Here is a 27,513-nt window from a genome sequence, read left to right as displayed (position 1 = left end):
CTGCAAAGTTTCATAACTTTTTGAGCATGTCTAGACCCTGAAAAAGCCCCCCAAAGGGAAATAATAATAACTAGGGCTACGTTGTAGCACTTGCGGGCCCGAGCACCCGCACGTTGAAGCCTGTTTCGGTCGGTGGAGAGAGCGATCGATGACCAAGCGCACATCATCGATCGAGCATGCACTTCTCCACGTTGCATGCGTTTTGCGCTCTGCGGCAGTAGGTTTGCCAGTAGGTGGCGCCATCACTATTATTACGCACAGACATATATATCTGTTCATGTAGGCGCTCTGATGTAGCGTGAGCAATTTTGTGTCAATTGGACAATGTTAACACAACTTAATTTTCACACTGATCAGTAGGTGGCGCTATGACCCTGAACTAATATTTATATGTGGAGCTGTTCAGATCAGTATTGTGATCATAGGTCAGTAGTTTGGAGCCGGTTGGATAATGCAGAGTGGATTAACAAAGTACTTCCTGTTTCCTGGTGAATCAGTAGGTGGCGCTATGACACTGAGGAAATATTGACACATAGAGCTGTTCAGGCTTGGACTCTGACCATGTGACAGAAGTTTTGTAGTGATAGGACAATGCACAGTGGAGTTATGATAACATCGTGTCCTTTGGCGAAGGAAAATCCTTCGCCTCACATCAATGTTTACACGGTTTGAGGAAACGTCACAATTCTGACCATGATCTAATGACTTGACTGATCTGATTTGAGCTGTATATTGTAAATCAGCCAGGAGCAGTTCATCAAAGTATAAAACATGTCACTTCCTGTAGCCACCAGGGGGCGCTGTAATTTCAAGTCATAATTTCTGTGTAGATGTCATCAGGATGGCACCCTTGTCTTACATGTCTAGTTTGGACTCGATTGGACAATGTATGTCCGAGATACAGAACCTCGTGTTTTGATGGCGTTTAATCAAACTCAAGACGCCACGCCACGGTCACACGGTGTGACGAAAGGTCAATCTCTTAATCACTTTTTATCTCCATCTTGTTGTGATGGCACTGATCTTAATTTGAAGTTAATCTGATGAAAGCCCTGGGACAAGTGCATCAAGTAAAAATGTGGAATATGGAAAAAAAATGGCCACTTAATCCAAAATGGCGGCCTCCCTGTTTGGTCAAGCATACCTATCCAAGATATTTTTTTGTTTGTTATGAAACGACACATGTCCCGATAGATTTGTATAAATGTCGGCCATCGTAGTGCCGGGGTTGCCCTATAGGGGGCGCTGGTCAGTTTTTTTGCCACGCCCATTTCTTAAAACCATATGAATATCTTCAGGGGGGGGCTTCTGTTACACACATGTAGTTTGAGAGAGATAGAATCATGAACACTGAAGTTACAGCAATTTCGTGTTTCACGGCGAGTTGATGAACTTTAATGCCACGCCATTCATATGGCGTTTGACGAAAAGTCACGGTAATCTTATGTCTTCATTGTCAATGTCTCGGGACCCATTTGATACAGTTTGACATGGTTGAGGTCAGTGGATGAGGAGAAATTCATCCAAGTGTAAGACAAGCAAAAAACAAGACATTTCCTGTTGCCACCAGGGGGCGCTGCGGTTTTAAGTCATCATTTATGCATAGATGTCATCAGGCGGGGACTATTGTCTTACATGTCTAGTTTTGACTTGATTGGAACATGTATGTCCGAGATACAGATGCCCGTGTTTTGATGGCGTGTAACCAATTTTTAACGCCATGCCACGGTCACACGGTGTGATAAAAAAAAAATCCCTCAATCATTTTTTATCTCCATCTTGTTGTGATGACACTCATCTGAATTTGAAGTTGATCTGATGAAAGCCCTGGGACAAGTACGTAAAAGTAAAAATGTGGGATATTGCCAAAATGGCCACTAAAAGCAAAATGGCGGACTTCCTGTTGCGTTTTTCATAATGCTCCATGAGACTTTTTTTCATGACTGGTCACGATACACCTATATCCAGATTTTTATGAAAATCCGTTATGTGGAAACCTAGGGGCTGGTTCCAGGGGGCGCTGTAGAGCCATTTTGCCACGCTCAATTCCAATTACTCCAGAATACTAAAATATCCGCAGACCTTGAATTTCCTGCAAAGTTTCATAACTTTTTGAGCATGTCTAGACCCTGAAAAAGCCCCCCAAAGGGAAATAATAATAATAATAATAATAATAATAATAAAAATCCTTACAGATTCAATAGGGCCTCTCACCATTCGGTGCTCGGGCCCTAATAACTAGGGCTACGTTGTAGCACTTGCGGGCCCGAGCACCCGCACGTTGAAGCCTGTTGCGGTCGGTGGAGAGAGCGATCGATGACCAAGCGCACATCATCGATCGAGCATGCACTTCTCCACGTTGCATGCGTTTTGCGCTCTGCGGCAGTAGGTTTGCCAGTAGGTGGCGCCATCACTATTATTACGCACAGACATATATATCTGTTCATGTAGGCGCTCTGATGTAGCGTGAGCAATTTTGTGTCAATTGGACAATGTTTCCGCAACTTAATTTTCACACTGATCAATAGGTGGCGCTATGATCCTGAACTAATATTCATATATGGAGCTGTTCTATTCAGGATTGTGATCATAGGTCAGTAGTTTGGAGCCGGTTGGATAATGCAGAGTGGATTAACAAAGTACTTCCTGTTTCCTGGCGAATCAGTAGGTGGCGCTATGACACTGAGGAAATATTGACACATAGAGCTGTTCAGGCTTGGACTCTGACCATGTGACAGAAGTTTTGTAGTGATAGGACAATGCACAGTGGAGTTATGATAACATCGTGTCCTTTGGCGAAGGAAAATCCTTCGCCGCACATCAATGTTTACACGGTTTGAGGAAACGTCACAATTCTGACCATGATCTAATGACTTGACTGATCTGATTTGAGCTGCATATTGTAAATCAGCCAGGAGCAGTTCATCAAAGTATAAAACATGTCACTTCCTGTAGCCACCAGGGGGCGCTGTAATTTCAAGTCATAATTTCTGTGTAGATGTCATCAGGATGGCACCCTTGTCTTACATGTCTAGTTTGGACTCGATTGGACAATGTATGTCCGAGATACAGAACCTCCTGTTTTGATGGCGTTTAATCAAACTCAAGACGCCACGCCACGGTCACACGGTGTGACGAAAGGTCAATCTCTTAATCACTTTTTATCTCCATCTTGTTGTGATGGCACTGATCTTAATTTGAAGTTAATCTGATGAAAGCCCTGGGACAAGTGCATCAAGTAAAAATGTGGAATATGGAAAAAAAATGGCCACTTAATCCAAAATGGCGGCCTCCCTGTTTGGTCAAGCATACCTATCCAAGATATTTTTTTGTTTGTTATGAAACGACACATGTCCCGATAGATTTGTATAAATGTCGGCCATCGTAGTGCCGGGGTTGCCCTATAGGGGGCGCTGGTCAGTTTTTTTGCCACGCCCATTTCTTAAAACCATATGAATATCTTCAGGGGGGGGCTGTTGTTACACACATGTAGTTTGAGAGAGATAGAATCATGAACACTGAAGTTACAGCAATTTCGTGATTCACGGCGAGTTGATGAACTTTAATGCCACGCCATTCATATGGCGTTTGACGAAAAGTCACGGTAATCTTATGTCTTCATTGTCAATGTCTTGGGACCCATTTGATACAGTTTGACATTGTTGAGGTCAGTGGATGAGGAGAAATTCATCCAAGTGTAAGACAAGCAAAAAACAAGACATTTCCTGTTGCCACCAGGGGGCGCTGCGGTTTTAAGTCATCATTTATGCATAGATGTCATCAGGCGGGGACTATTGTCTTACATGTCTAGTTTGGACTTGATTGGAACATGTATGTCCGAGATACAGATGCCCGTGTTTTGATGGCGTGTAACCAATTTTTAACGCCATGCCACGGTCACACGGTGTGATAAAAAAAAAATCCCTCAATCATTTTTTATCTCCATCTTGTTGTGATGACACTCATCTGAATTTGAAGTTGTTCTGATGAAAGCCCTGGGACAAGTACGTAAAAGTAAAAATGTGGGATATTGCCAAAATGGCCACTAAAAGCAAAATGGCGGACTTCCTGTTGCGTTTTTCATAATGCTCCATGAGACTTTTTTTCATGACTGGTCACGATACACCTATATCCAGATTTTGATGAAAATCCGTTATGTGGAAACCTAGGGGCTGGTTCCAGGGGGCGCTGTAGAGCCATTTTGCCACGCCCAATTCCAATTACTCCAGAATACTAAAATATCCGCAGACCTTGAATTTCCTGCAAAGTTTCATAACTTTTTGAGCATGTCTAGACCCTGAAAAAGCCCCCCAAAGGGAAATAATAATAATAATAATAATAATAATAATAATAAAAATCCTTACAGATTCAATAGGGCCTCTCACCATTCGGTGCTCGGGCCCTAATAATAATAATAATAATAATAATAATAATAATAACTAGGGCTACGTTGTAGCACTTGCGGGCCCGAGCACCCGCACGTTGAAGCCTTTTGCGGTCGGTGGAGAGAGCGATCGATGACCAAGCGCACATCATCGATCGAGCATGCACTTCTCCACGTTGCATGCGTTTTGCGCTCTGCGGCAGTAGGTTTGCCAGTAGGTGGCGCCATCACTATTATTACGCACAGACATATAGATCTGTTCAAGTAGGCGCTCTGATGTAGCGTGAGAAATTTTGTGTCAATTGGACAATGTTTCCGCAACTTAATTTTCACACTGATCAATAGGTGGCGCTATGATCCTGAACTAATATTCATATATGGAGCTGTTCTATTCAGGATTGTGATCATAGGTCAGTAGTTTGGAGCCGGTTGGATAATGCAGAGTGGATTAACAAAGTACTTCCTGTTTCCTGGCGAATCAGTAGGTGGCGCTATGACACTGAGGAAATATTGACACATAGAGCTGTTCAGGCTTGGACTCTGACCATGTGACAGAAGTTTTGTAGTGATAGGACAATGCACAGTGGAGTTATGATAACATCGTGTCCTTTGGCGAAGGAAAATCCTTCGCCGCACATCAATGTTTACACGGTTTGAGGAAACGTCACAATTCTGACCATGATCTAATGACTTGACTGATCTGATTTGAGCTGTATATTGTAAATCAGCCAGGAGCAGTTCATCAAAGTATAAAACATGTCACTTCCTGTAGCCACCAGGGGGCGCTGTAATTTCAAGTCATAATTTCTGTGTAGATGTCATCAGGATGGCACCCTTGTCTTACATGTCTAGTTTGGACTCGATTGGACAATGTATGTCCGAGATACAGAACCTTGTGTTTTGATGGCGTTTAATCAAACTCAAGACGCCACGCCACGGTCACACGGTGTGACGAAAGGTCAATCTCTTAATCACTTTTTATCTCCATCTTGTTGTGATGGCACTGATCTTAATTTGAAGTTAATCTGATGAAAGCCCTGGGACAAGTGCATCAAGTAAAAATGTGGAATATGGAAAAAAAATGGCCACTTAATCCAAAATGGCGGCCTCCCTGTTTGGTCAAGCATACCTATCCAAGATATTTTTTTGTTTATTATGAAACGACACATGTCCCGATAGATTTGTATAAATGTCGGCCATCGTAGTGCCGGGGTTGCCCTATAGGGGGCGCTGGTCAGTTTTTTTGCCACGCCCATTTCTTAAAACCATATGAATATCTTCAGGGGGGGGCTGTTGTTACACACATGTAGTTTGAGAGAGATAGAATCATGAACACTGAAGTTACAGCAATTTCGTGTTTCACGGCGAGTTGATGAACTTTAATGCCACGCCATTCATATGGCGTTTGACGAAAAGTCACGGTAATCTTATGTCTTCATTGTCAATGTCTTGGGACCCATTTGATACAGTTTGACATGGTTGAGGTCAGTGGATGAGGAGAAATTCATCCAAGTGTAAGACAAGCAAAAAACAAGACATTTCCTGTTGCCACCAGGGGGCGCTGCGGTTTTAAGTCATAATTTATGCATAGATGTCATCAGGCAGGGACTATTGTCTTACATGTCTAGTTTGGACTTGATTGGAACATGTATGTCCGAGATATAGATGCCCGTGTTTTGATGGCGTGTAACAAATTTTTAACGCCATGCCACGGTCACACGGTGTGATAAAAAAAAAATCCCTCAATCATTTTTTATCTCCATCTTGTTGTGATGACACTCATCTGAATTTGAAGTTGATCTGATGAAAGCCCTGGGACAAGTACGTAAAAGTAAAAATGTGGGATATTGCCAAAATGGCCACTAAAAGCAAAATGGCGGACTTCCTGTTGCGTTTTTCATAATGCTCCATGAGACTTTTTTTCATGACTGGTCACGATACACCTATATCCAGATTTTGATGAAAATCCGTTATGTGGAAACCTAGGGGCTGGTTCCAGGGGGCGCTGTAGAGCCATTTTGCCACGCCCAATTCCAATTACTCCAGAATACTAAAATATCCGCAGACCTTGAATTTCCTGCAAAGTTTCATAACTTTTTGAGCATGTCTAGACCCTGAAAAAGCCCCCCAAAGGGAAATAATAATAATAATAATAAAAATCCTTACAGATTCAATAGGGCCTCTCACCATTCGGTGCTCGGGCCCTAATAAAAATCCTTACAGATTCAATAGGGCCTCTCACCATTCGGTGCTCGGGCCCTAATAATAAAAATCCTTACAGATTCAATAGGGCCTCTCACCATTCGGTGCTCGGGCCCTAATAATAATAAAAATCCTTACAGATTCAATAGGGCCTCTCACCATTCGGTGCTCGGGCCCTAATAATAAAAATCCTTACAGATTCAATAGGGCCTCTCACCATTCGGTGCTCGGGCCCTAATAATAAAAATCCTTACAGATTCAATAGGGCCTCTCACCATTCGGTGCTCGGGCCCTAATAAGGGATTAAGAAGTATTAAGACACAAATACCTTATATTATTATATAGAATATGGTCAGCTGTTTGCTAGCACCATCATAACTTTCAACCCCTCCATCTCTGCCTTGCAGTTTTTGACGTGCGTGCGTGCGTGCGTGTGTGAGCTGCACCTCATTCTGCAATGAAGACATCAACAAATACCCAGGTCTGCCACAACCAGCACAAGTGTCACAGTGCTTAAAGTCTTGGTATACTGTGAGGATCCTGCCTTCCTCATCCCCATGCATCCAGCTTCAATTTGTGGACAAATCCAAAGCTTGACAGACCTGCCTCACCCAGTTATTGTACTGCCTAACACTTATGTTAAGCCTTCTCAGGACAGTCAACGGATTAGCTTACAGTTAATTCAAACAACCACTGTTCAGATAAATGAGCAGTTGAGGATTTTGATTTCCATTTTCCTTTTAACGACCTTTAAATACAGCTTATTGTTATATTTTACTCATACATGTCTCAAAAGCAGAGCTTAAAGAGCAGCTATGTTTGCTAGCGCAGGGCAATTAACCAAAAATGTATCGAAAACAGACATTAACATTCTCTAACCGACGTAATTTTGCTCATATCGCTTAATTCCGTTAATACTTTCCCCAATTCATACATTCAAATCTGGGTTCTGCTACGTTCCATGCTGTATTACCCTGCCGCATGTCCTCCCTGTGCTCACTTTACATGTACCTAATTAACACACACACTAATTAGTCCAAAGTAATTAGGATCTGACCATTATTGAAGTTTGATTCGCCTCTCGAGTTTATGAAACACGTATTTAAACACATTAAAGTAGTGGGCAACCATGTACGGCGCCCGGGGAGCAGATGTTGGGGGAGTAAGGTGCCTTGCTCAGGGGCACTAGACAGTTGGGTAGGGAGAATCCTATTGGATATTTTGGACGGATCCAATTGTTGTCCATCCAGGTTCGTTTTTTTGTTGTTACTCCGTCCAGGTACGTTTTTTGTTGTTACTCCATGGAGTCAAATCAAAGACCATCCAGTCTGATGTCTTCCCAATTTTCTGCCCATAGTCGAATTTTTTTCTGCCACTAGTCCACCTCCTCTCACCTGGGAGCCAGGACAGCCAGGACAACAGGGTTAAATGGACCAGATCGATCCAGATTCACGATCCGATACCATCAATTAATAAGAAAATAAATTAAGGGTGCTCAGGATTTTTGTGGTCGATCGTCTAACGTTTGAAGTAGTATTTGCCAGGACCGATACAGATCACAGGTCTTTGGCCCGGTTTACCCCTGAATAACAAGCATTTTGGGTGATCCAAGTGACCAATTATGATTTGATTTCTCTTTCCCGCTCTACATGCAAATAAACACTGCAGGGCTGAATCCTACTCAGAATTTTGTCACTAAATGTCCATTATTACAGTGAAGTTGGTACTTTTTTCAGTTAAGCGCAACATTTAACTCCTGTAGCATCCTGTGTATGTGTCAAATGTTTCACCTGTGCTGTCAGCAGCAGCAAGAGTGACGCTGTGCTGGATTTTATAACGAAACTATATGAGCAGGACACATACTTTCTCTGTCAGTTTGGAAATTTGATGTTTTCATATCACAGATAGATGACGAAGAAAGGCATTAATACCAGAGAAAGGAGAAATGTGCATCCTGTTCGCACCGTGCAGCGTCAGTCCTGCCGGGCTGTGACGGGCTCTAACCTGGGAGTCATACACAGCTGACCGCAGTAGACTGACCACGTTGTGATAGAATCCCCCACTATATGCAAATAAACACATTCATCACCCCGCGAAGATTCAATGTGTTAATAAAAAGAAGAAAAAAAAGCATTGCATTTTAAACGACTACTGAGCTAACACACTGGGACAAATGCACATAAATATTTTTTTCATTAAGAAAGAAGTATCTTCATGTATAATGTTTGCCTTAAGTCTTAAATAATTGGGATACTGATTTGAAGAGATATCACCCAGCCGGAGTTGCGTAAAATTGGCCTTCCTGCCTTTTAATCAAAAACTTTTAAAAAGTGATGTGGAGGAGAAGAAACTTTGAGGCTTAATTTGTTTTAAATTCAAACATAGGAATTAATATGTGGTATAATTCAAGTACAAAGCAGGCAGTCTCATTTCCCATTATTATTATTATATCCGTGGCTGTATGTATTGTTCTGGCAAAATCCCGGTTTAAGGCTCCCTTTTTAACAAATAGTTTTACTGACTATGTTAAAAATGCCTTCATATTCAGTGGCAGTGTGCCCTTTGGCGGCTTCTATACACTTTCCACATTCCCACACACACAGTCCTACACTTCCATCTTAGTGAGGACAGTCATTGGCATAATGCATTCCCTCGTGCATTAACCATCACAACTGAATGCATAACCCTAAATAAACCCTAACTTGAATCTAATTATAAACTTAACCCTAAAACCAAATCTTAAACTTCTAACAGCCCCTGAGAAAAGTGGCCAAATGTCCTCAATTTCCCAATATGTCCTCACTCCGTAAGGGCTTTACTCAAAATGGTCTTCACAAAGATATGAATTCAAGTACACACACATCAGTACTCATTTGATGTATTGCACTTGGTTGCTGCGGGGGACTGTGCTGGGTGATGGGTGTTTTTGTCATTCTTGCTGCAGGGAGAGGCCAGCAGAGTTGGCCTTCCCCTTCAGACAGAGAAACTGGAGAGAAAGACCAAATATGACAAGGACAATCACAGACACACATGCATGCATGCATGCATGCACGCACACACACACTAACACAATTGTCACATCAAATAACATCTTCTTCAGAAATAACAAAAGCAGGAAAAAATCAGATATTTAGCAACACCCTGTTTAGTTACCCTTTCTTGAACATTAATGTTTTCTGCAGCTTTAAAACATCTAACTTTTATAAGACAAAAAAATAGTCTAAAGTACAAAGTTACTCAAACTAAATATATGCCGGGCATTCCAGCATTAGTCTGAAGCTACAGCAGGCTCCACTCTTCGGACGCTCACCTTCAAGGCAAAGTTTTCCCACAGCAAAGTGAGAAGCCATTCCTCAATGCAGCCTGCTTTGTGCATGAATACATTGTCATGTTGAAGGAAGAACAAACAAAACCCAATCTATGGCACGAAGTTAAGCACACTAGTTTTTCGTTAAGTATTTATAAGTTAATCTTCAAATGTGTAATCCCCTAGCTACCAACCATTATCCATATCAACCAAGATCTTTACAATATGTCATTTATAGGAGCAATTTAAAAGAACAGCCGTTAATAGAACCTTCAAATCCTGCCACCCTCTGCTGACTGAGCTCCAGTCTCAATGACCAAAATACTATTAAATACTATAATATCAAAAGTGGAAGCATATTTCTGTGCGCACTGCTTTCTTAGACATCATGACTAACAACGGCTTAAATAGACTAAACAACTGTTGCCATAACAACAATTGTCTTGTTCTCCTTCTCCTGTAATGCTTTTTTGTTCTAGCTCACTCCATTGTTCGTTTCTCAATATTAAGACCCCTGCCGTCTCTGCTGAGCTGCCTGGTCCTTAATCTGGATTGTCTCTTCTACATGGCAACTTGCATATTCTCTCTCTCTGTTTTACTCTCCTCCATCCTCTATTGATATCTCAATGCTCTTCTTTCAGGTTACATCCTCTCCCTCCAAATAGCTTTATCATACAAGAATTGTGCGCCGATTTTCTCAATTATGAGAGGCCGAACAAATTTACAAGGAGATTCATTGCTCTGTGAAAAAGATACAATAAGTTTGATTAGACCCTGTGACAAACCTAAACGAGTGTAAACATCACAGGATATGAATAAACAAATTAGTTGGAGCTGAAAGACTTTAAAGCAGTTGCTACTTAAAAGATATGAGACCTTTATGGCAGGAAGCATGTAGGAACTGCCAATGGCATTAACATTTGAAGAAGCTCATTTCATGGTCTATTAGTTGCACACAGGTGCCCAAAACTGACTATATAATGTATATAGATTTTTGTCAACTATCCCAGAATCCAATGCTCTGCTGTTGCAAAACAATTTTTTGGAAAAATGTATATTCAATGCTCAATGCTCAATGAGTAAAGTGTTCTCATAGTAAAAGAGTGAACAAGAAAGCGACTAACCTGGAACCAGCAGGGTTGATTGTAATTAATGTATGGATCTACATTGTTCTGCATTGATTGTGACGAATAAGGATCTTAAACTGGTTGGATCTTCATATTCTTGCTGTTCTTGAAAAGGTTTTCTGATAAAATAAAATCTTCTCAGCTCAAATTTTTAAGTTAAATGGTGATTTTTATCAGGCAGCTGAGGGAACTCATGGTTGAACTGTAATAGTACATGTAATCTTCTGTGTACTTCTGAGTATACTCTACTTTCAAACTTTTTAACCACAAACTTTGCATAGCCTGCTCTTGCACTGACCAAATAGCTTTGTCATTTGTGGTGAAATATACATGGGGGAGTGAAATTGTTGACATGTCAGAAATTTTGGTCTGCCATCTTCAGACAATTATACTATAGCCTTGTAAATGTTACTATTTACCTTTAAATGTAGTCAATGTTATTTCCTTCATCATTCCTCATGTCTAATGAACTGTGAGGACCTCCTGATTTATCCACTCAGCTGGATCAGAGTCTCCTTGCTGAGTTTGTATGCCCTCACCTTCTATGTATGTACATAAACTGTTGCCTAGATTAAAGATGGTCCTCTTTAATTAGTAATTATCTCCATATGCACTTAATTCTAAACCTTTTGATGATCAAAGAACCCATCTCACCTTCTCATAATAGTCCACGTTCTTCTCTGCGGTGGAAATAAAGGCTGATCTGAGGTCAGTTCTCATGCTGTTCTTCCAGTGGGACCAGTCTCCCTTCAAGGCATCATTAGCCATCTCCATCCGGTCTGAAAGACCATCCACCTCCTCCTGCAGCTGCCAGTCAAAAACACAGAGCAATGACTGAAGGTTCAGAGAACAATCATCACAGGATCAGCCAAATAGGAATCAAAAAAGATGAAGATAAAGAGGTGAAAGGATAATAATGCTCATTATGGCAAACTGGATTTTTTTTAATGATTTGTTTTGCATCACATTTAAAAGACTAATGTATGCATATAAGGTTTTATGGAATAAGCTCAAAACAAATCAGTGATTTTTCTACTGTCCAGAAAGACACTGACTGTTGTGTGCTTGGATTGTTCTTAAGTATCACTGTGTGTCATTTCCCAAATATAGTTTTGCCTGTCAATTTGTGTAATACTTTTGTCAGTCGGCGGCTGTGGCTTAGGGGTAGAGTGGTCGCCCTCCAACCAGAAGGTCGGCAGTTCGATCCCCTAACAGCTTGACGATATAGTGTAGAACTCACTTATGACCAGGAATAATTCTGAAGTAGCTCCAGTGCATTAACACAGGCCAAGAAATCGAGCCTTACCAAACAGGCATGTTTAGATCAAGCACTGCACTAGTTAATACAAATTCAACAAAACCACAAATGGAAAAGTAAATTGCTAATCAAAAAATATCAATGGAATAAAACTTATCATCCATGACGACATGACCAATCCCAGTTCACAGTTTGTACTCACAGAAAATTGTCACTAACTCTGCAGTTCCTCTCAGCTAAAAAGAGTGTTTCACCCTTTAATAACTAGTTGCCTTTGAACGTGGCCAAGTGTTATATAATTTATTTTGTTCGGTTTCCCCAGAGTGGCTATACAAAGCAATGGATACTGCTTTGAAAAACAAGTTTTAACCTGAATATAAAAATGATGATGAAAAGATACTGAACCAGAGACCCACAGTGGTTTCACCAGATCACAAAGAACAGGAGGAGCCAAAGTGCTCACTCATTTACTTCATTTAAGTAATATAATTATATGCATTACTAATCACCATTTAACGTCATTAATCTACTAATTAAATTATAAAAAAGTTAACTTTTTAGTTTTTTACTACATTAGAGTGGTTTTGATTCCATCCCCATACACACTCTCTCTAAAGTATTCATACACATAAAAAATTAGATTGTCCCAATTGGGGACACAGCTTTTGTGCCAAGTGGACAAGCTGTACCCAGTTAACTGGTCTTTCTTCTGAAATGTGTCCCCAAAGACAGATTATGACAGACAAGCTGGGGGCTTCTCAGCAGCGTCCTTGTTACTGCAGTGATATTGATCCAAAAAACAGCTATATGGCCATAAACCACAGTGCATCTGTGTGTGTGTTCCATTATTTTTCCTCTGTACAAGTTATTTAGCAGGAACATATGGGCCAATTGCAACATCACCAATAGTGTAGGTCAACACCAAAGTGTGAGGGTTCAGCGACTGTATAATCTGAAAGAGGCTTCATCCTTAAGCGCACAGTAAATCATTGCATTAATATGACAGAAAACATTACAAATAAATATTATTTTCAGAGTTAACAGACCGGTGCTTAGTCCATTTACTGACACACAAGTATCACACTTGTGTTTTTGTAATATTTCTCTACAAGACTAAATTGATGTAATCATGTAAATTGACAATCTTGTTTCATTAACCCTAGAACACTAACGTCGGGTGTTTTTAACCCAAGCGATTGTCATGGTATTTTCATTGTGTTGCTGTCTGAGTAGAGTGGGTCCTTGGGTAGCTTTAGTCTGCTCAATGACGTCATAGAAAGTAGGGTGGATTCCCTGCTCCCATCCCTGTTTTTTTCAATAGGCACGTGTTCATGAAATTTTCACCTGACGTTAGTGTTAGAAGGTACATTTTTTTTAATATGATATAAATGATGCAGGGAGACTGTGCCTTCACCGGACATGTCCCAGGAACGGCTGGCCCGAAGAACAAGTTCCCAGCGCTATTTTTTTTTTGGGGGGGGGGGGATTTTTCTTCTACGACCCCCTCATTTTTCACAAATTTTAGAGCTTTTTTATAGGGTCCCCCCATGATACCTTTGTTTCATTTTATTAGATGTTGTATTGGGAAAAATAAAAGAGGAGTACTTGAAATTGCCATGTATTGTTGTACATTAATATATTTTGATGAGAAATATTTTTTATCGGGTACATTGTATCAGGTAAAATTTACCCGACGTTAATGATGGTGTTACTAATTGTACGTTGGTGTTCTAGGGTTAACAACATTAACTCACACAACAATTCATCATGATTCTCCATTTCCATCAAAAATCTATAAATTTACATTTTTAAATCTGTGTTTTTTTTTATTTTGTCAGCCTACTTGGATTTCAGATAATATTAATATAACACAAGCATGGAATATGGTTTGATGAAACAGGGAGCTGCTAAAATAGAGCAACATTGCCTCCTCCTGGCTGTAATGGGTCATTGACACATTCATTCTGTCTCTGGAAAGATTGACTCACATACACTCCTGATCAAAATCTTAAGACCAGTTAAAAAATTGCATGAATTTGGATTTTGCACTGTTGAATCTTAGGAAGGTTCTAAGTAGAGTTTCAAAATGCAAAAAGAAGAAATGGGAACAAGAGCCCAAAAGTTGTGAGCAGGCAATTTATTGAAAACAACAATTTAACTGAAGTAGGCTGTTCATCAGCTGATCAAAAGTTTAAGACCACAGCTCAAAAACCAAAAACCTCCTAAAACAGAAATGAAAGTGTCAAAAAATGACTCATTAATGAGTAGCTCCACCATTACTGTTGATCACTTCAAAAAGTAATTTTGGCATGCTTGATGCAAGTGTTTTCAAAAGGCTGGTGCGAATTTTGCGCCAAGTGGTGAAGATGGCTTCACGTTGCATCCACTGTCTGGAACTGAAGTCCATTTTTGTAAACTTCCCTTGCCATCCATCCCCAAATGTTCTCAATTGGATTAAGATCAGGGGAACACGCAGGATGGTCCAAAAGAGTGATGTTATTCTCCTGGAAAAAAGTCTTGGTCAGACGGGCATTGTGAATTGGAGCGTTGTCCTGCTGAAAAACCCAATCATTACCACACAGACGAGGGCCCTCAGTCATGAGGGATGCCCGCTGCAACATCTCCACATAGCCAGCTGCTGTTTGACGCCCCTGCACAACCTGGAGCTCCATTGTTCCATTGAAGGAAAAAGCACCCCAGATCATGATGGCGCCCCCTCCACTTTGCCGCGTAGAAAACATCTCAGGTGGCATCTTCTTGTCATGCCAATAACGTTGGAAGCCATCAGGACCATCAAGGTTAAATTTTTTCTCGTCAGAGAATAAAACTTTCTTCCACGTTTGAATGTCCCATGTGTGGTGCTCCCTTGCAAAGTCTAAACTGGCAATTTTGTGGCGTTGAAGGAGACGTGGCCTTTGAAGACGTTTCTTGTTTTTGAAGCCCTTCCTTCGCAGATGCCGTCTGATGGTTATTGGGCTGCAGTCAGCACCAGTAATGGCCTTAATTTGGGACGAGGATCGTCCCGTGTCTTGATGGACAGCCATTCGGATCCTCCGGCTCAGCGCCGGTGAGATTTTTTTGGTCTATCACTTGATTTTTTTGTTCCATAACCCTGAGGATCTTTTAAGAAATGCAAAATGACTGTCTTACAGCGTCCAACCTCAGCAGCGATGGCACGTTGTGAGAGGCCTTGTTTATGCAGTTAAACAATCCTACCACGTTCAAAGACGGTGAGCTATTTTGCCTTTGCCATCAAGAGATCTTCACAGTGTGATTACTTGACAGGAAATGACATGGAATCCAAATTTTTGCACAGATTTTGGCTTTTAAAGGCTGTGGTCTTAAACTTTTGATCAGCTGATGAACAGCCTATTTGAGTTAAATTGTTGTTTTCAATAAATTGCCTGCTCACAACTTTTGGTGTCTTGTTCCCATTTCTTTTTTTTTTTGCATTTTGAAGCTCTACTTAGAACCTTCCTAAGATCCAACAGTGCAGAATGCAAATTCATGCAATTTTTTAACTGGTCTTAAGATTTTGATCAGGAGTATATAAGCTTAGTATTTCCTCTCCAATAAAAGGCCAAATAAACTTTGAAGAAGAGAGCGATTTTATACTGTGCTGTTTGAATTTCACATTCTCATTATACAGGTCAGTACAGTTCTGCTTTACCGCTCATACACAACTTGAATATTTTGTGTTTCAGACTGCTCAGTCATGGTATGTGCCATCCAGTTATGACTGAACAGACTTCACAAACTTTTTTGATCGAATTCCCACTACTGTGTCTCACTATTTTCTATGAGGACACTCCTTATATCAGCAATAACATGTTAGGCCGGCTAGAGGACTATATGTGTTCATTAGCGAGACACCTCGGAATGCAAATTGGAGGAGCAGGAGAATGAACCACCAAGCTTCTAGTTAGTGGATGACCCTCTCTACCTCCTGAGCCACAGACACAAAATAAATACAGACACAAGTAATGCAAAAAAAAAAAGAGGAACATGTGGCTAATTCAAGTTAAACTGGGTAAAAAATAACAACGTTAGCCATGTAGGAATTTACAATGAGATGAATAAATTAATTAATCCACCAAAAATAATTAAGTCATGGAATTAAATGTAATCACAATTGCAGTTAATTAAATTAGCAACTAAAGCTGTAATTGTCTCAGAGGTCGTTTTAAAGAAGCACAGTAACAGAAGGCAGGTCTCCCCAACTCTGTATGAATGTTTGGCACCTGCAGGATGTGCCAGGTCTAATGGCTAAAATTGCTTCCATTATTTCAAGAAGAGCTGTGACACATTATAAAATAGCTTTATAAAAAATAAGAATAAATCCTGATCCCTACTCATTGATTGAGCTGGAAGGCCAGTATATTGGGGAAGGGGGCAATGGTGTGTCCCATAAATATTTCAAATGATGAATATTAATGCACTGATATAATGCAGCTACAGGTTTGAGGTTGGAACTGGCTGCCAACCCATACATAACATCCCAATGCAGAGAAGAAAAATAGGGCACATCAGTTTGAAAAAACATTTAAGGAGTTAAAGACAACTTTTAAGGTGTTTTCGAAAAAGTTTAATTGATAGTACATTTTGAGTGGCATTTGGAATAGAATCTGCACAACACTAAAGTACCATGTCATCTCTTTAAGTTAGTTAAAGGCCTAATCCCATTTCAGCCCTTGGCTGTAGCTCCCAACCCTACCCCTTCACTTTGCGTGTTCACCTGTAGGGTGTAGGGTCTTTTATGTTCTGGTGCAGGGCTTGTCCATGGATCCCCTAGATCAGGGGTGGGCAAACATTTTGACTCGCGGGCCACAATGGGTTCTAAAATTTGACAGAAGGGCCGGGCCAGGAACAGATGGATTGAGTGTTTGTGTGAACTAATATAAATGACATGGAAAAATCATTACATGAAAGAATTTGGCCTTTAACAGGTAGCAGAACATTTATTTGCAAGGCAATTTAACAAATGTCACGAACATGAACATTACAAAAATATGTCGTAACTTGACTGATCAAACATCATGAAAACATCTGAGGTCTGCTACCAAACCAATAACCTCACTTGAACTTATTTATGATCCACATTATCTAGGAGATTTGGATCCAACCTCACCTAGCAACACATCATCACTTTCATTTTCAGTGGGAACAGTGTTATTGATCTCCTATTTTTGCCAGTGCATCCAAGTCTGGAGTTATTTTGGCTGTGGCAATTCTCAGGATAGATCTTAGGTGCTGATCTGTTAACTTTGATCTGTAACAGGCTTTGTTGGCGTTCATGACGCTGAATGTCTGTTCACACACATAAGTCAAGCCAAACAAAGTCAGCATAGTCTGTTCAGTTCTTCCGGAGGTTTGAACACATGTTTGGCTCTGTTATGTGAAGCATAAAAGTCATTCAGTTTAACAGAGTTGAACTTGTCCTTTAGGACAAGTTTGAAGATCTATCAGTTCCAACTGCAGCTCCTGTGGTGCTGTTTCAGGGTCTTGTGACATGGGACAGGACACCAGCTGAAGTGACTGTTAAATTTTTTCCGAAATCAGAGAACCTACGGCAGAATTCTCTGTGTAGGTCCTCAAGTGATTTGCTGTATTTTGGCGCGTTTCGCGGTGCCTCTTCCTGCATGGCAAGTGTGGGGAAATATGCTAAAGATTTGTTTGCAATTTGTCTGGAGAACAAAGTGAGCTTGGATTTGAAGGCTTTCACATGTTTGTACATGTCGTGAACCAACTGATCTTTCCCCTGCAGTTTTACATTCAGCTCATACATGTGTGAAAATATGTCCACAGCAAACGCAAAGTCACTAAGCCAGTTCTTGTCGCTTAGCTCAGGGAATTCGTCTGATTTCCCCATCAACTCCAAAAATGCGATGATGTCCTCTTTCAGCTCCCATACTCGTTGTAACACTTTCCCCAAACTTAACCAGCGGACACAAGAGTGGTAAGGCAAGTCCTGACGATCCACCTTAGTTTCCTCCAGGAACATAATAAACTGACAGTGCTGAAGTCCTCTTTCTCCTATAAAGTTCACAAGTTTTACGACTGGATTCACGACATGATTTAACTGCAAAACAGACTTACACAGGGATTCCTGATGGATGATGCAGTGAAGGAATATAAGAACCTGATCAGGGTTTTCCTCTTTCACTTTATCCTGGATTCTTTTCAGCAGCCCAACATTTTTTCCAGTTAAATTTAGTGATCCATCCGTTGTGACATTGACAAGTTTACTCCAACGTAGCTTCATTCTTTCGATGACATCAGACACCTGGTTATACAAGTCCTCTCCCCGCGTTGTTCCTTTCATGGACTCAATGGTCAAAAACTCCTCTGTTATCGCAAAACTGTTGTCAATGCCTCGGATAAAAATGAGGAGCTGAGCTGTGTCTTTTACGTCCGTACTTCCATCCAGTGCTAGTGAATATAACTCAAAGGAATCAGACTTTTTTTTTAATTGGCTGGCTATATTTTCATCAATCAGTTCCACATGGCGAGTCACAGTCCTGCGTGATAAACTGATTCTTTCAAATTTGCTTTTGATCTACGGACACAGGATGTCTGCTGCCTGTACCATGCATTCTTTTACAAACTCACCTTCAGAGAAAGGCTTGCTAGCCTTTGCTATTTTTAATGCCACCAAAAAACTTGCCTTGGTATTTGACTCTTGAATTGCAGTTTGTCGGTAATTTATTTTTTGCTGAGTCTGTAATGTAGCCACCAACCTCTGAGCCGTAGCCGCCCACTCTTGCGTGGACTGCTTGCTAGCGTAGTCGGCATGCTTCGTAGCAAAGTGACGGCTGATGTTGTATTCCTTAAAAACTGCGACAGTTTCTCGGCATATCAGGCATACAGCCTTCGATTGGACTTCAGTGAAAAAGTATTTTGTAGAAAAGTTTGTCCACTTTTCGTTTCCTTGATCCGCTCATTTTAGGACAAGGACTCACAGGGCAAACCGAAAAAGTGAAGGGTGATCATGTGCCCTTAAGAGGCCTTTTCACCACACTCCCTGTCAAAGTGCGACATCTAATGGGGAAATGGGGGCATTACAGGAGAAAGGTAAAATGTAATTTCAGAATCAGAATCTGAATGTATTTATTGCCAAGTAGGTTTACACCTACCTGGAATTTGCTCTGGATGTTGGTGCATACAATGAACATAAAAACCATATTAAAAAAAAAATATATATATATATATATATATATTATATATATTATAATTATAATAATATTTAGAAAAGTTCGGAGGGCCGGATTAAAAAGCCCAACGGGCCGTATACGGCCCGCGGGCCATACTTTGCCCATGTCTGCCCTAGATCTTTGAGCAACCTGAAACTGGTCAGTGGAGAAAGCCTTTGTGGAGGTGCTCTCCCAGCCCCCTCACCTGCACCACAGAGGATCACTCAGCACAGACGAGAGCTGTTTGCTGATTGGCGTCTGAGCTGCCTCAGGAGAGACTCAGACACTCAAGAGATGCCCGGACTGAACGAGAGACAGAGCTGCAAAGCTAGTCTGCTTCAAGTTGAAGTTTATTTAAGTTTGTTAAATGTGTCTGATTTAATAAATATGTTAAAAAGCGAATGGTTCGTCTTTGGTTGTTGTGATGAGGACACCGTGGCAAGGTCTACTGCCACAGCCTTCTCTGCCCATGTTCCCCCTCACGAACAAATGTTTTCCTTTGAACTGCTTCTGACGTTTTGGATGGCTATGCATTGGTTGCAGTTCTCTTTGTTTTAGTTGTTGCTGCAAGGCATTTGAGTACCTGGTTGTGTCTCAACGTATACATACCTACAACAGGTAAGAATGTGCCTGAGGGTAGCTAGAGTTGAGCATAGTGGGAAGGATGGATTTTGGTGCAGACAATGCTGTAGGTTTTTGGGTGAGGGAAGAACGTCATTGGTTGCCCTAAGCAGGAATCTTATCCTGCTTGCTTCTATTCCTCACAGTTCCAGCTGATCTTCCTTTTCTCTGTGCTCTTCCATTTCATCCACTGCCCCTGTCTGGCTTGAATAACAGCCTTTGCACATCTTGCTGCCTCATCCTGACCCCATGAATTTCCAAGACAACCAATTTCCGTCGCTCGGTAGGAGTTGCCTTTTTCCACAGGGGTCTACTCTGACCTATGCCCGTACCTCCTCTTCCCTGCAGAACGAGGCCCACAAGGTCAGCATTCTGGAGTGTAGCTTTAGCCTGTTTAGTTGCCTCATTTGGTGACCATTTCTGTCCTGTTGTCAGTGATGGTCCAACAAACGATATGGATGTGTCAGCGTAATCGGAGAGGGTTATCTCCAGTCTTGTCTTGGTGCATTTAAACTCCTCTACAAGACTTGAGATTCTCTAGGCAGGTTGAGGATACCGTGTCTATACAGGCAGATGTTGCTTAGACATCTTAAGATTCCTAACCATTTCCTCGCATTGAAGCTGATCATTCTCTCTATTTTCTCAACTCTTGTGAGGGGAACATCAACTATTATAAGTGGCCACATCAGTCAGGGTACAGGTATCATCAATGTCATTGAAATTTCTGTGATGTGAAACTTTTATTTCTACCTCATAAATGGCATTGAACATCAGCTGTAGTTGCATGTTATCTGCTGACATGGAAAGGAGTGAAGGTTTAAAAGTATTATCCGACCCAACGACCTGTCAATAAAAATGGTATAGGAGTACTCTTGGAAACAGTACCAAAGGCATCTTTTCCACCAACCCCACCCACCTCATTAGCACTGATGTGTTCAAGGCACAAGATGACTGATATGCATTAGAAGCTAAGGGACTATATTACCCCCCCCCCACACACACACACACACAGAGACACATACACACAATTAATTAAAGTATGAATAGAATACAAGTCTCTGGGAGAATATCTCAATCCTCCTTAATACAAATTTCACAGAAGGATTTCAATATCAGCTGGGTGAGGGGACACACACCTGCACCATACACAACACTGCATCAACATCTACACTAGAGACAAAGACTGGTTCACAGCTAGATGCAGTGGCAAAGAAAGCATCTGCAGCAGCACGATTAGGAAGGCTAAATTATTAACAGTCAGCTCTTTCTGCCCAGGATAATTCTGCTGAACTTTTAAAGAACTGTAACATCTTGTCACAAAAACCCTGTCCCAACTCAAATTAAAGAAATATAATATATTATTATTGATAGATCAGTGATGGAAGCGTTGAATCCCCATTTCCTCTCCTCCAGTCTTTTATTTAACCTTTTTATTTAACCTGCCTGTCTGTCCAGTGGAGAGAGACGACAAAATTGGATTGATCTGACTGTAAATGTTCTTTTAGATTGAACATTAATGCAGATGTTTACATGATCTGCTAGTATTTAAATTTGGTATTTTACCAGATATTATTTACACCTGGTGTTCATATGTTTCTCCTGTGCTCACGCTGCAGACCCGTCGAGACCTGGTACAAAAATATATCCTGAGAGATCAAACCTCAAGTAGTGAGCTAAAAGTTTAGCTGTTCACACCTTGAATGACTGAGTCTATCTCCTGTGAGACCTTGTGATCATATCTCACTTCACCCGCTCTATATGTAAATGAGATCCGTGAAGTATGTAATAATTTGTATTTGTGAAGACCAAATGACTGTGTTTTAACCCAATCGGAGTAGAAAAATGTGTGAAAATATTTTGGTGTGTCTTTGGGTCAGCTTGAAACAATGCAAAATCTACTATGAAGAAAGATCTTACCAATTTGTAATAAAGATTCAAAAAATAGTTTCACAATGTGGTGGTCAGTATTGATATTGTTCTCGCACAACATAACTGTTCCATATGAACCTTCAATTGAAAAATATATAAAAAAAAATTACATTCAGATACCATTAAACAGCCGTGTCATTAATAGTTTTTAAAGTCTTCTAACAACGTGTAGGTATCATGAAGTACGCTTGAGTGTAAAATCGCTGCAGTGAACGCGACTGTGCCATTAGGCGCACAGAGTGCACTGGAGATCACTCACAATACACAAGAAAAACCATTCACAATCAAACTTATATTTCCACTTATATTTATATATGACCATTTATGGTTGAATGTGTGCATTTAATGTGCGGGATTTGAGCCAGATCCACATACAAATGTTTCCAGGTGGACTGTGATTTATAAAAAGAACATTGCGTTCAGGTGGCGTCGGCTTTTGTGCACTTGTACACTTTTTTTTTCAGAATTAATAGTGTACATAATTAATACCTGCTACCTCGCTGGTTTAAAAACTCTTGCCTGTAATTATTATTTCCACCATCAATGTGACTTTGATGCATTTACACCTTTACTGTCATGTGGTGAATGTCTATCAAACTGCAATCCAATCACCAAAAACACATTTTAATACAGATGTTAATGATGAATTTACATCTAATTTAGCTCACATCCTTAACTTAACCTTTAGTGCTAACTTTTTGCATTGTAGTGGAACCTTTAAACTAATATCAAAACATAAAAATCCTAGAATCATTGCTTTGTATACACATCTTCTGTTGTTCTGTGTGTGTATGTGTGTGTGTGTGTGTGTATGTGTGCATGTGCATGTGTGTGTGTGTCTCAATTTCCATATGTCCCTGAAATATGATTGTAAATAAAATACAAACTCACAAATTCATAGACAAACACCTCTAGTAGAGTGTTTAAAAATAGCTCTGTCCTTTGCTTGGCAAACTTTCTGTCTTCTTTCTTTGTCTCCTGACATTTTGAAGTGCGTCATCTTCTAAAAAGGGATATGGGATTTTTCATTACTCCACGATTAGCTGCTGGGCTTACAGTGTAAAATAATATTGACAGCTCGTATTCCCACTGAGCTGAGGACTGACTTCCAGTCGACAAGCCTGGATATTTAGATAATCCTCCCAGGAAGCCTCCCCACCTCCAAATATGAGCTGAGTCTGGCCCTATGGGAGAGACCACACTCCATGCTTCACTTTATTACACCTAATCTCTGGGAAAATGACTGGAGGACACACAAACACCTCGGCTGGCTCAGAGGGACACACAGAGAGGGGGGGTGGGGGGCAGTGTGTGCTTCAGATTGTCTGTGAGTGAGGATGTGAAATCATACTTACTTCCTCTTGTTCACCTTTTCTGGAAGCCAGAGCCTCATTCTTGGCTTCAAACTCAGCCTGGACGTTGTCTCTGCGTCTCATCACAGTCTAGAAAATACCAGTAAACAGTACTGATAAATCTTGCTGAAATCAATTTTTTATCCATCTTGGTTAGTCTGAATATTGCTTATATTTACATAAACATCCTTTAAACCAGTGGTTCTAAACCATTTTTCAATGATGTACCCCCTGTGAAATATTTTTTCAGCCAAGTACCCCCTAACCCGCGAAAAGTAGTTTTGGTTGAAAAAAAGATGCAATACACAGCGCTGTGCCATCAGTGTCTGATTTATTAAGCACTTATATTTTATTTGATATTTATTAAATAACATTTTTTTAAGGATTTTTCAATGGATGCTAATTTTAAATACATTAAAAAAAAATCTCACCTACCCCATGGAATACCTTCACGTACCCCCGGGGGTACTAGTTACCCCCTTTGGAGAACCACTCCTTTAAACACTCTCTAACATCACTTTCAATGGTGTTAAAAGGAACTGTAAAATGACAATGTAAGTGAACGGCCTGGAAGTGTTGTTCTCATCATTGACATCACAGTGTATGACTCTACAGCTGCTTTTACACATGCACCAACCTCCAGTAATTCTCTGGATGGGGTTGTGTGTATGCACATGAATGTCCAAGTGAGAGCATTCAGACGCCCTGCTGGATTTTTGTAGCCAGTACCCTAGTAAAAACTAAAACCTCTAGTAAAAAGGTGCCCGTTTAAGATCCTTTGCAAGATTCACTCGTCGAGTCGGTGTGCTGTTGTCGCTTTTAATATGCTGCAGACAACAAAACAGAAAAAAAGATTGCAAATACCTCAAGATAAAAACGTGCACAGAGTTAAAAAACACTAAGGAAGATGTCAAGAAAGCACATGATTTCTGAGGAATTAATTCTTTATGACCACCTTGTGCACCTTCGTTTGCCCTAACCCTCCCAAGATGGAAATGAAAGCGACATTTAAATTAGATCTAAAAAATTCAGCAAATTACAACAATAAAAGAACTAAGAAGCAAAAAGGATAGACGCTACACACATAAATACTAATCGTTGGGTAATTCATTGTAACAACCAGTCTGACAAAGCTTAAATATGATGGTTACACAACTGTTCCTGGTCTCTCTCTCTTCTCTTCCCCCCCTTCCCTTTTCTCTCTCTTTTCCCCACTCTGTTCCACCCATCCCTCCTCTCTTCCACATTTTTGTGCCTTGAGATAATGTATGTTGTGATTCTGCGCTATACAAATAAAATGTAAAACTTGTGACTTTTTGAAGCCACTGTGACCTTGAACTTCGGCTTACAAATTGTTTTAATCTTCGAGTCCGAGTAAATGTTTGTGCCAAATATAAAAGGCTGAGGGGTGGAGCGGTCATCCTCTAACGAGAAGGTCAGTCGGCAGCCCCACCTTCATGCCAAAGTTTCCTTGGGTAGGATGCGGAACCCTGAATGGCCCCTCACAGATGTTGAATGCAAAAATTAGCAGTCGCTTTGGATAAAAGTGTCAGCTCAATGATATATAATAATAATGCAATGAATGGACTCCTTAATGGTGTTCCAGAGTTATCACCTTCACAAGGCATAACTGTGCTGTGTGAATACTTGCACCAAATTTGAAAAAATTCCCTCAAGGCATTCATGAGGTATCATGCTCAAGAGAATGGGACTCACAGACAGACTTGCAGATGGACAGACGGACTCACCCAAAACATAATGCATTCGGCTACCGGTTATTGCCGGCAAAGAGGCAAAACACAGCCAAACAAGTGTTGTTAATTTTGTTATGTTATGTTGATTGATAGATCCAGGCAAAGCTGAAAAGAGAGGCCATCCACGTCCAAAAATAAAAAAATGTCACATCTTCTAAGCCCTACGTTATTACGTCTCCTAAAGCTCTTTATTCAGAGTATTGATGTTCGCGTTGATGTGAAGCTATGTGTCTGTCTAATCTTTTTACTTTGTGGCAATCATTTTACTTTAATGCTGTATTATCAACATCTAATGCTGTATTATCAACATCTTTGTGTCGCGCTGAGCGCTAAAGCATGTGAATTATATTTGAAATAGGATTTCTGATCCCTGCTGGCACTCAAAACACAGCCAATAGTATATCCTACTGGTCTTTTATAGGCCTACTACTTATAATAATCAGCTACCTCTATTTTTGTGACGGTGACATGGCGTCATACAAAATTGCCCTACCTTATAAAGCTATAAGGCAACAGGGGACAGACACACTTTCACATTGTGTATTTGTGTTCAGGTCGGCCACTTACTGATTAGAAACTGATTTCAGGGTTAAATCGCCGCTGCTACATCCAATAAGTGGATTAGAACTTAATTCATGTTCCTTTCAGGATGAACTTCAATAGTTTGCTTTATGACCAAAAAAACTAATAAACAAATAGCATTCCCATTAGCTCCTCTTCTGGTTTTTGTTTAGTTCTAATTTGCAAATGATCATGGTAATAAGAGTAATTACTAAACATTAGCACGTTTACATAGTCGGTGTGAGAATGACCGAATGCTGATGAATTGTTTGACTAGCGGGAAAGTTGACAACTGAACTAAACATGACAGGGGTTGATTTATCATCCTTATATGGAAATTAGCCTTACATGCACAGGCAGATGGATGTAGAATAGGTGAGATTCACCGTGCTTCACTGGATTAAGCTGTGTATTCCCACCTCTGATGAACATGACAAATCTTATTCGTACAGACAATTCCTACTCACACATGAAGAACTTCTGATGTGAGCAGTGTGGTCTTAGCTCACCTTCAGTGTCTCAGCACACAGGATGTACTCGTGCAGGGCAGGGGCCAGGACCTCGGACAGATGCTGGTTGTTCTCTTCTGTCTCCTTACTGCAGCGTTCCACACAGCCGGCCACGGCCTTCAAGGGTTCCCCCAAGTCCCCCTCTGACTCTGCCCACTGGGCATACACTGGGCCATACTGCTTCAGCTCATCCAGATACTCTGGAAGCACAGAGAACTTTTAAACAAATAATGCAAATATATAAATATTGTGTTAATAAATCCAGCGCCTCTTAAATCATTTTGGTTTCTCTCCATTGTGATGTACTACCTGGATCACACTCCAACATAGCAGTTATTAGATATTAGTATTATTTCCACCCTGTGTGCTGAGCAGAACTCTTTTACAGCGAGTATTTGCAATCACAAGAAAACAAAAGGCTGTCTTCGATCTGTTAATTTTTGGTAATAAGCATGCTGCAGTACCTCTCTGTTCTTTGATAATCCTTTGGGTGACTTTGTCCACAGAGCAGATCTTGCTGCTGAAGTCCTCCACATACTCCTGCATAAAAGTGAACTCCTCTGGGCGGCTCTTCAGGCCTCGTACCGAGTTGGCCACTGACCTCACCGTTTCCCCCATCCTGCTCAGGAACCCTGGACCCTGTTTTTTGTGAGACGTCAGCTCCTGTAGGAGGTCATAGCACAGGGCTTAAATAATATTGGGTACCAGTGTTGAACCAGTTTCAAAATGTTCATACTGTTTATATCTCATGTCTGATTGTCAGTCTGTTTAAGCATAAGAGTTGAAGCAGGGGAATAAGGCATAACCTCGGTCACGCAACAATACACCAACAAACACCTTTACATTGCTTAGTGGACAATGTCACAATGTCAATTTGCACTTTTCATAAGAAGCTTTCTTTTTCATTGCGCCTCTGTGACAAATTGGTAAGTAGAATTTATTTGAACTGTTAAAAAAAACGAACAGCTTTATTGTCAATGCAAGCTAGTGACGCTATAAAATCACGAGCCCGACTCATCGCTGTTTCTGCAATGACTGGGTCATTGAAATTGGGGCTGCACGATATTAGGAAAGCATGCAATATTTGATAACGTTGTTGAATGATGATATGATTTTTAATTAAGAAATGCTTAAGTACAGTGCCTTGCATAAGTATTCACCCCCCTTGGACTTTTTCCCATTATGTACTGTTACTAACTGGAATTCAAATAGACTTAAATAAACTTTTTCCTGTTTGATCAACAAAACATGCATAGTACTTTGGAGGTGCAAAATAAATTTTATTGTGACACAAACAATAATGAGAACAAAAAAGTTGA

General features: G+C 40.6%; 1 protein-coding gene across 1 annotated transcript in view; it reads right to left on the bottom strand.

Moving 5' to 3' along the window:
* Window positions 1-27,513, bottom strand: part of snx7 (sorting nexin 7) — a 77,026-nt gene that overhangs the window by 35,412 nt on the left and 14,101 nt on the right. Inside the window, exons 5-8 of the mRNA XM_062379326.1 lie at window positions 26,659-26,857; window positions 26,195-26,394; window positions 23,374-23,460; window positions 11,675-11,827 (exon numbers count right to left, since the gene is read on the bottom strand). Of these exons, the coding sequence (XP_062235310.1) occupies window positions 11,675-11,827; window positions 23,374-23,460; window positions 26,195-26,394; window positions 26,659-26,857 (639 nt within the window). The remainder of the gene's footprint in view (window positions 1-11,674; window positions 11,828-23,373; window positions 23,461-26,194; window positions 26,395-26,658; window positions 26,858-27,513) is intronic.

The sequence above is a fragment of the Platichthys flesus genome, chromosome 21 (genome assembly GCF_949316205.1).
Source record: "Platichthys flesus chromosome 21, fPlaFle2.1, whole genome shotgun sequence".
Taxonomy (NCBI): Eukaryota; Metazoa; Chordata; class Actinopteri; order Pleuronectiformes; family Pleuronectidae; genus Platichthys; species Platichthys flesus.
This window is presented reverse-complemented; position numbering and strand designations above follow the sequence as displayed.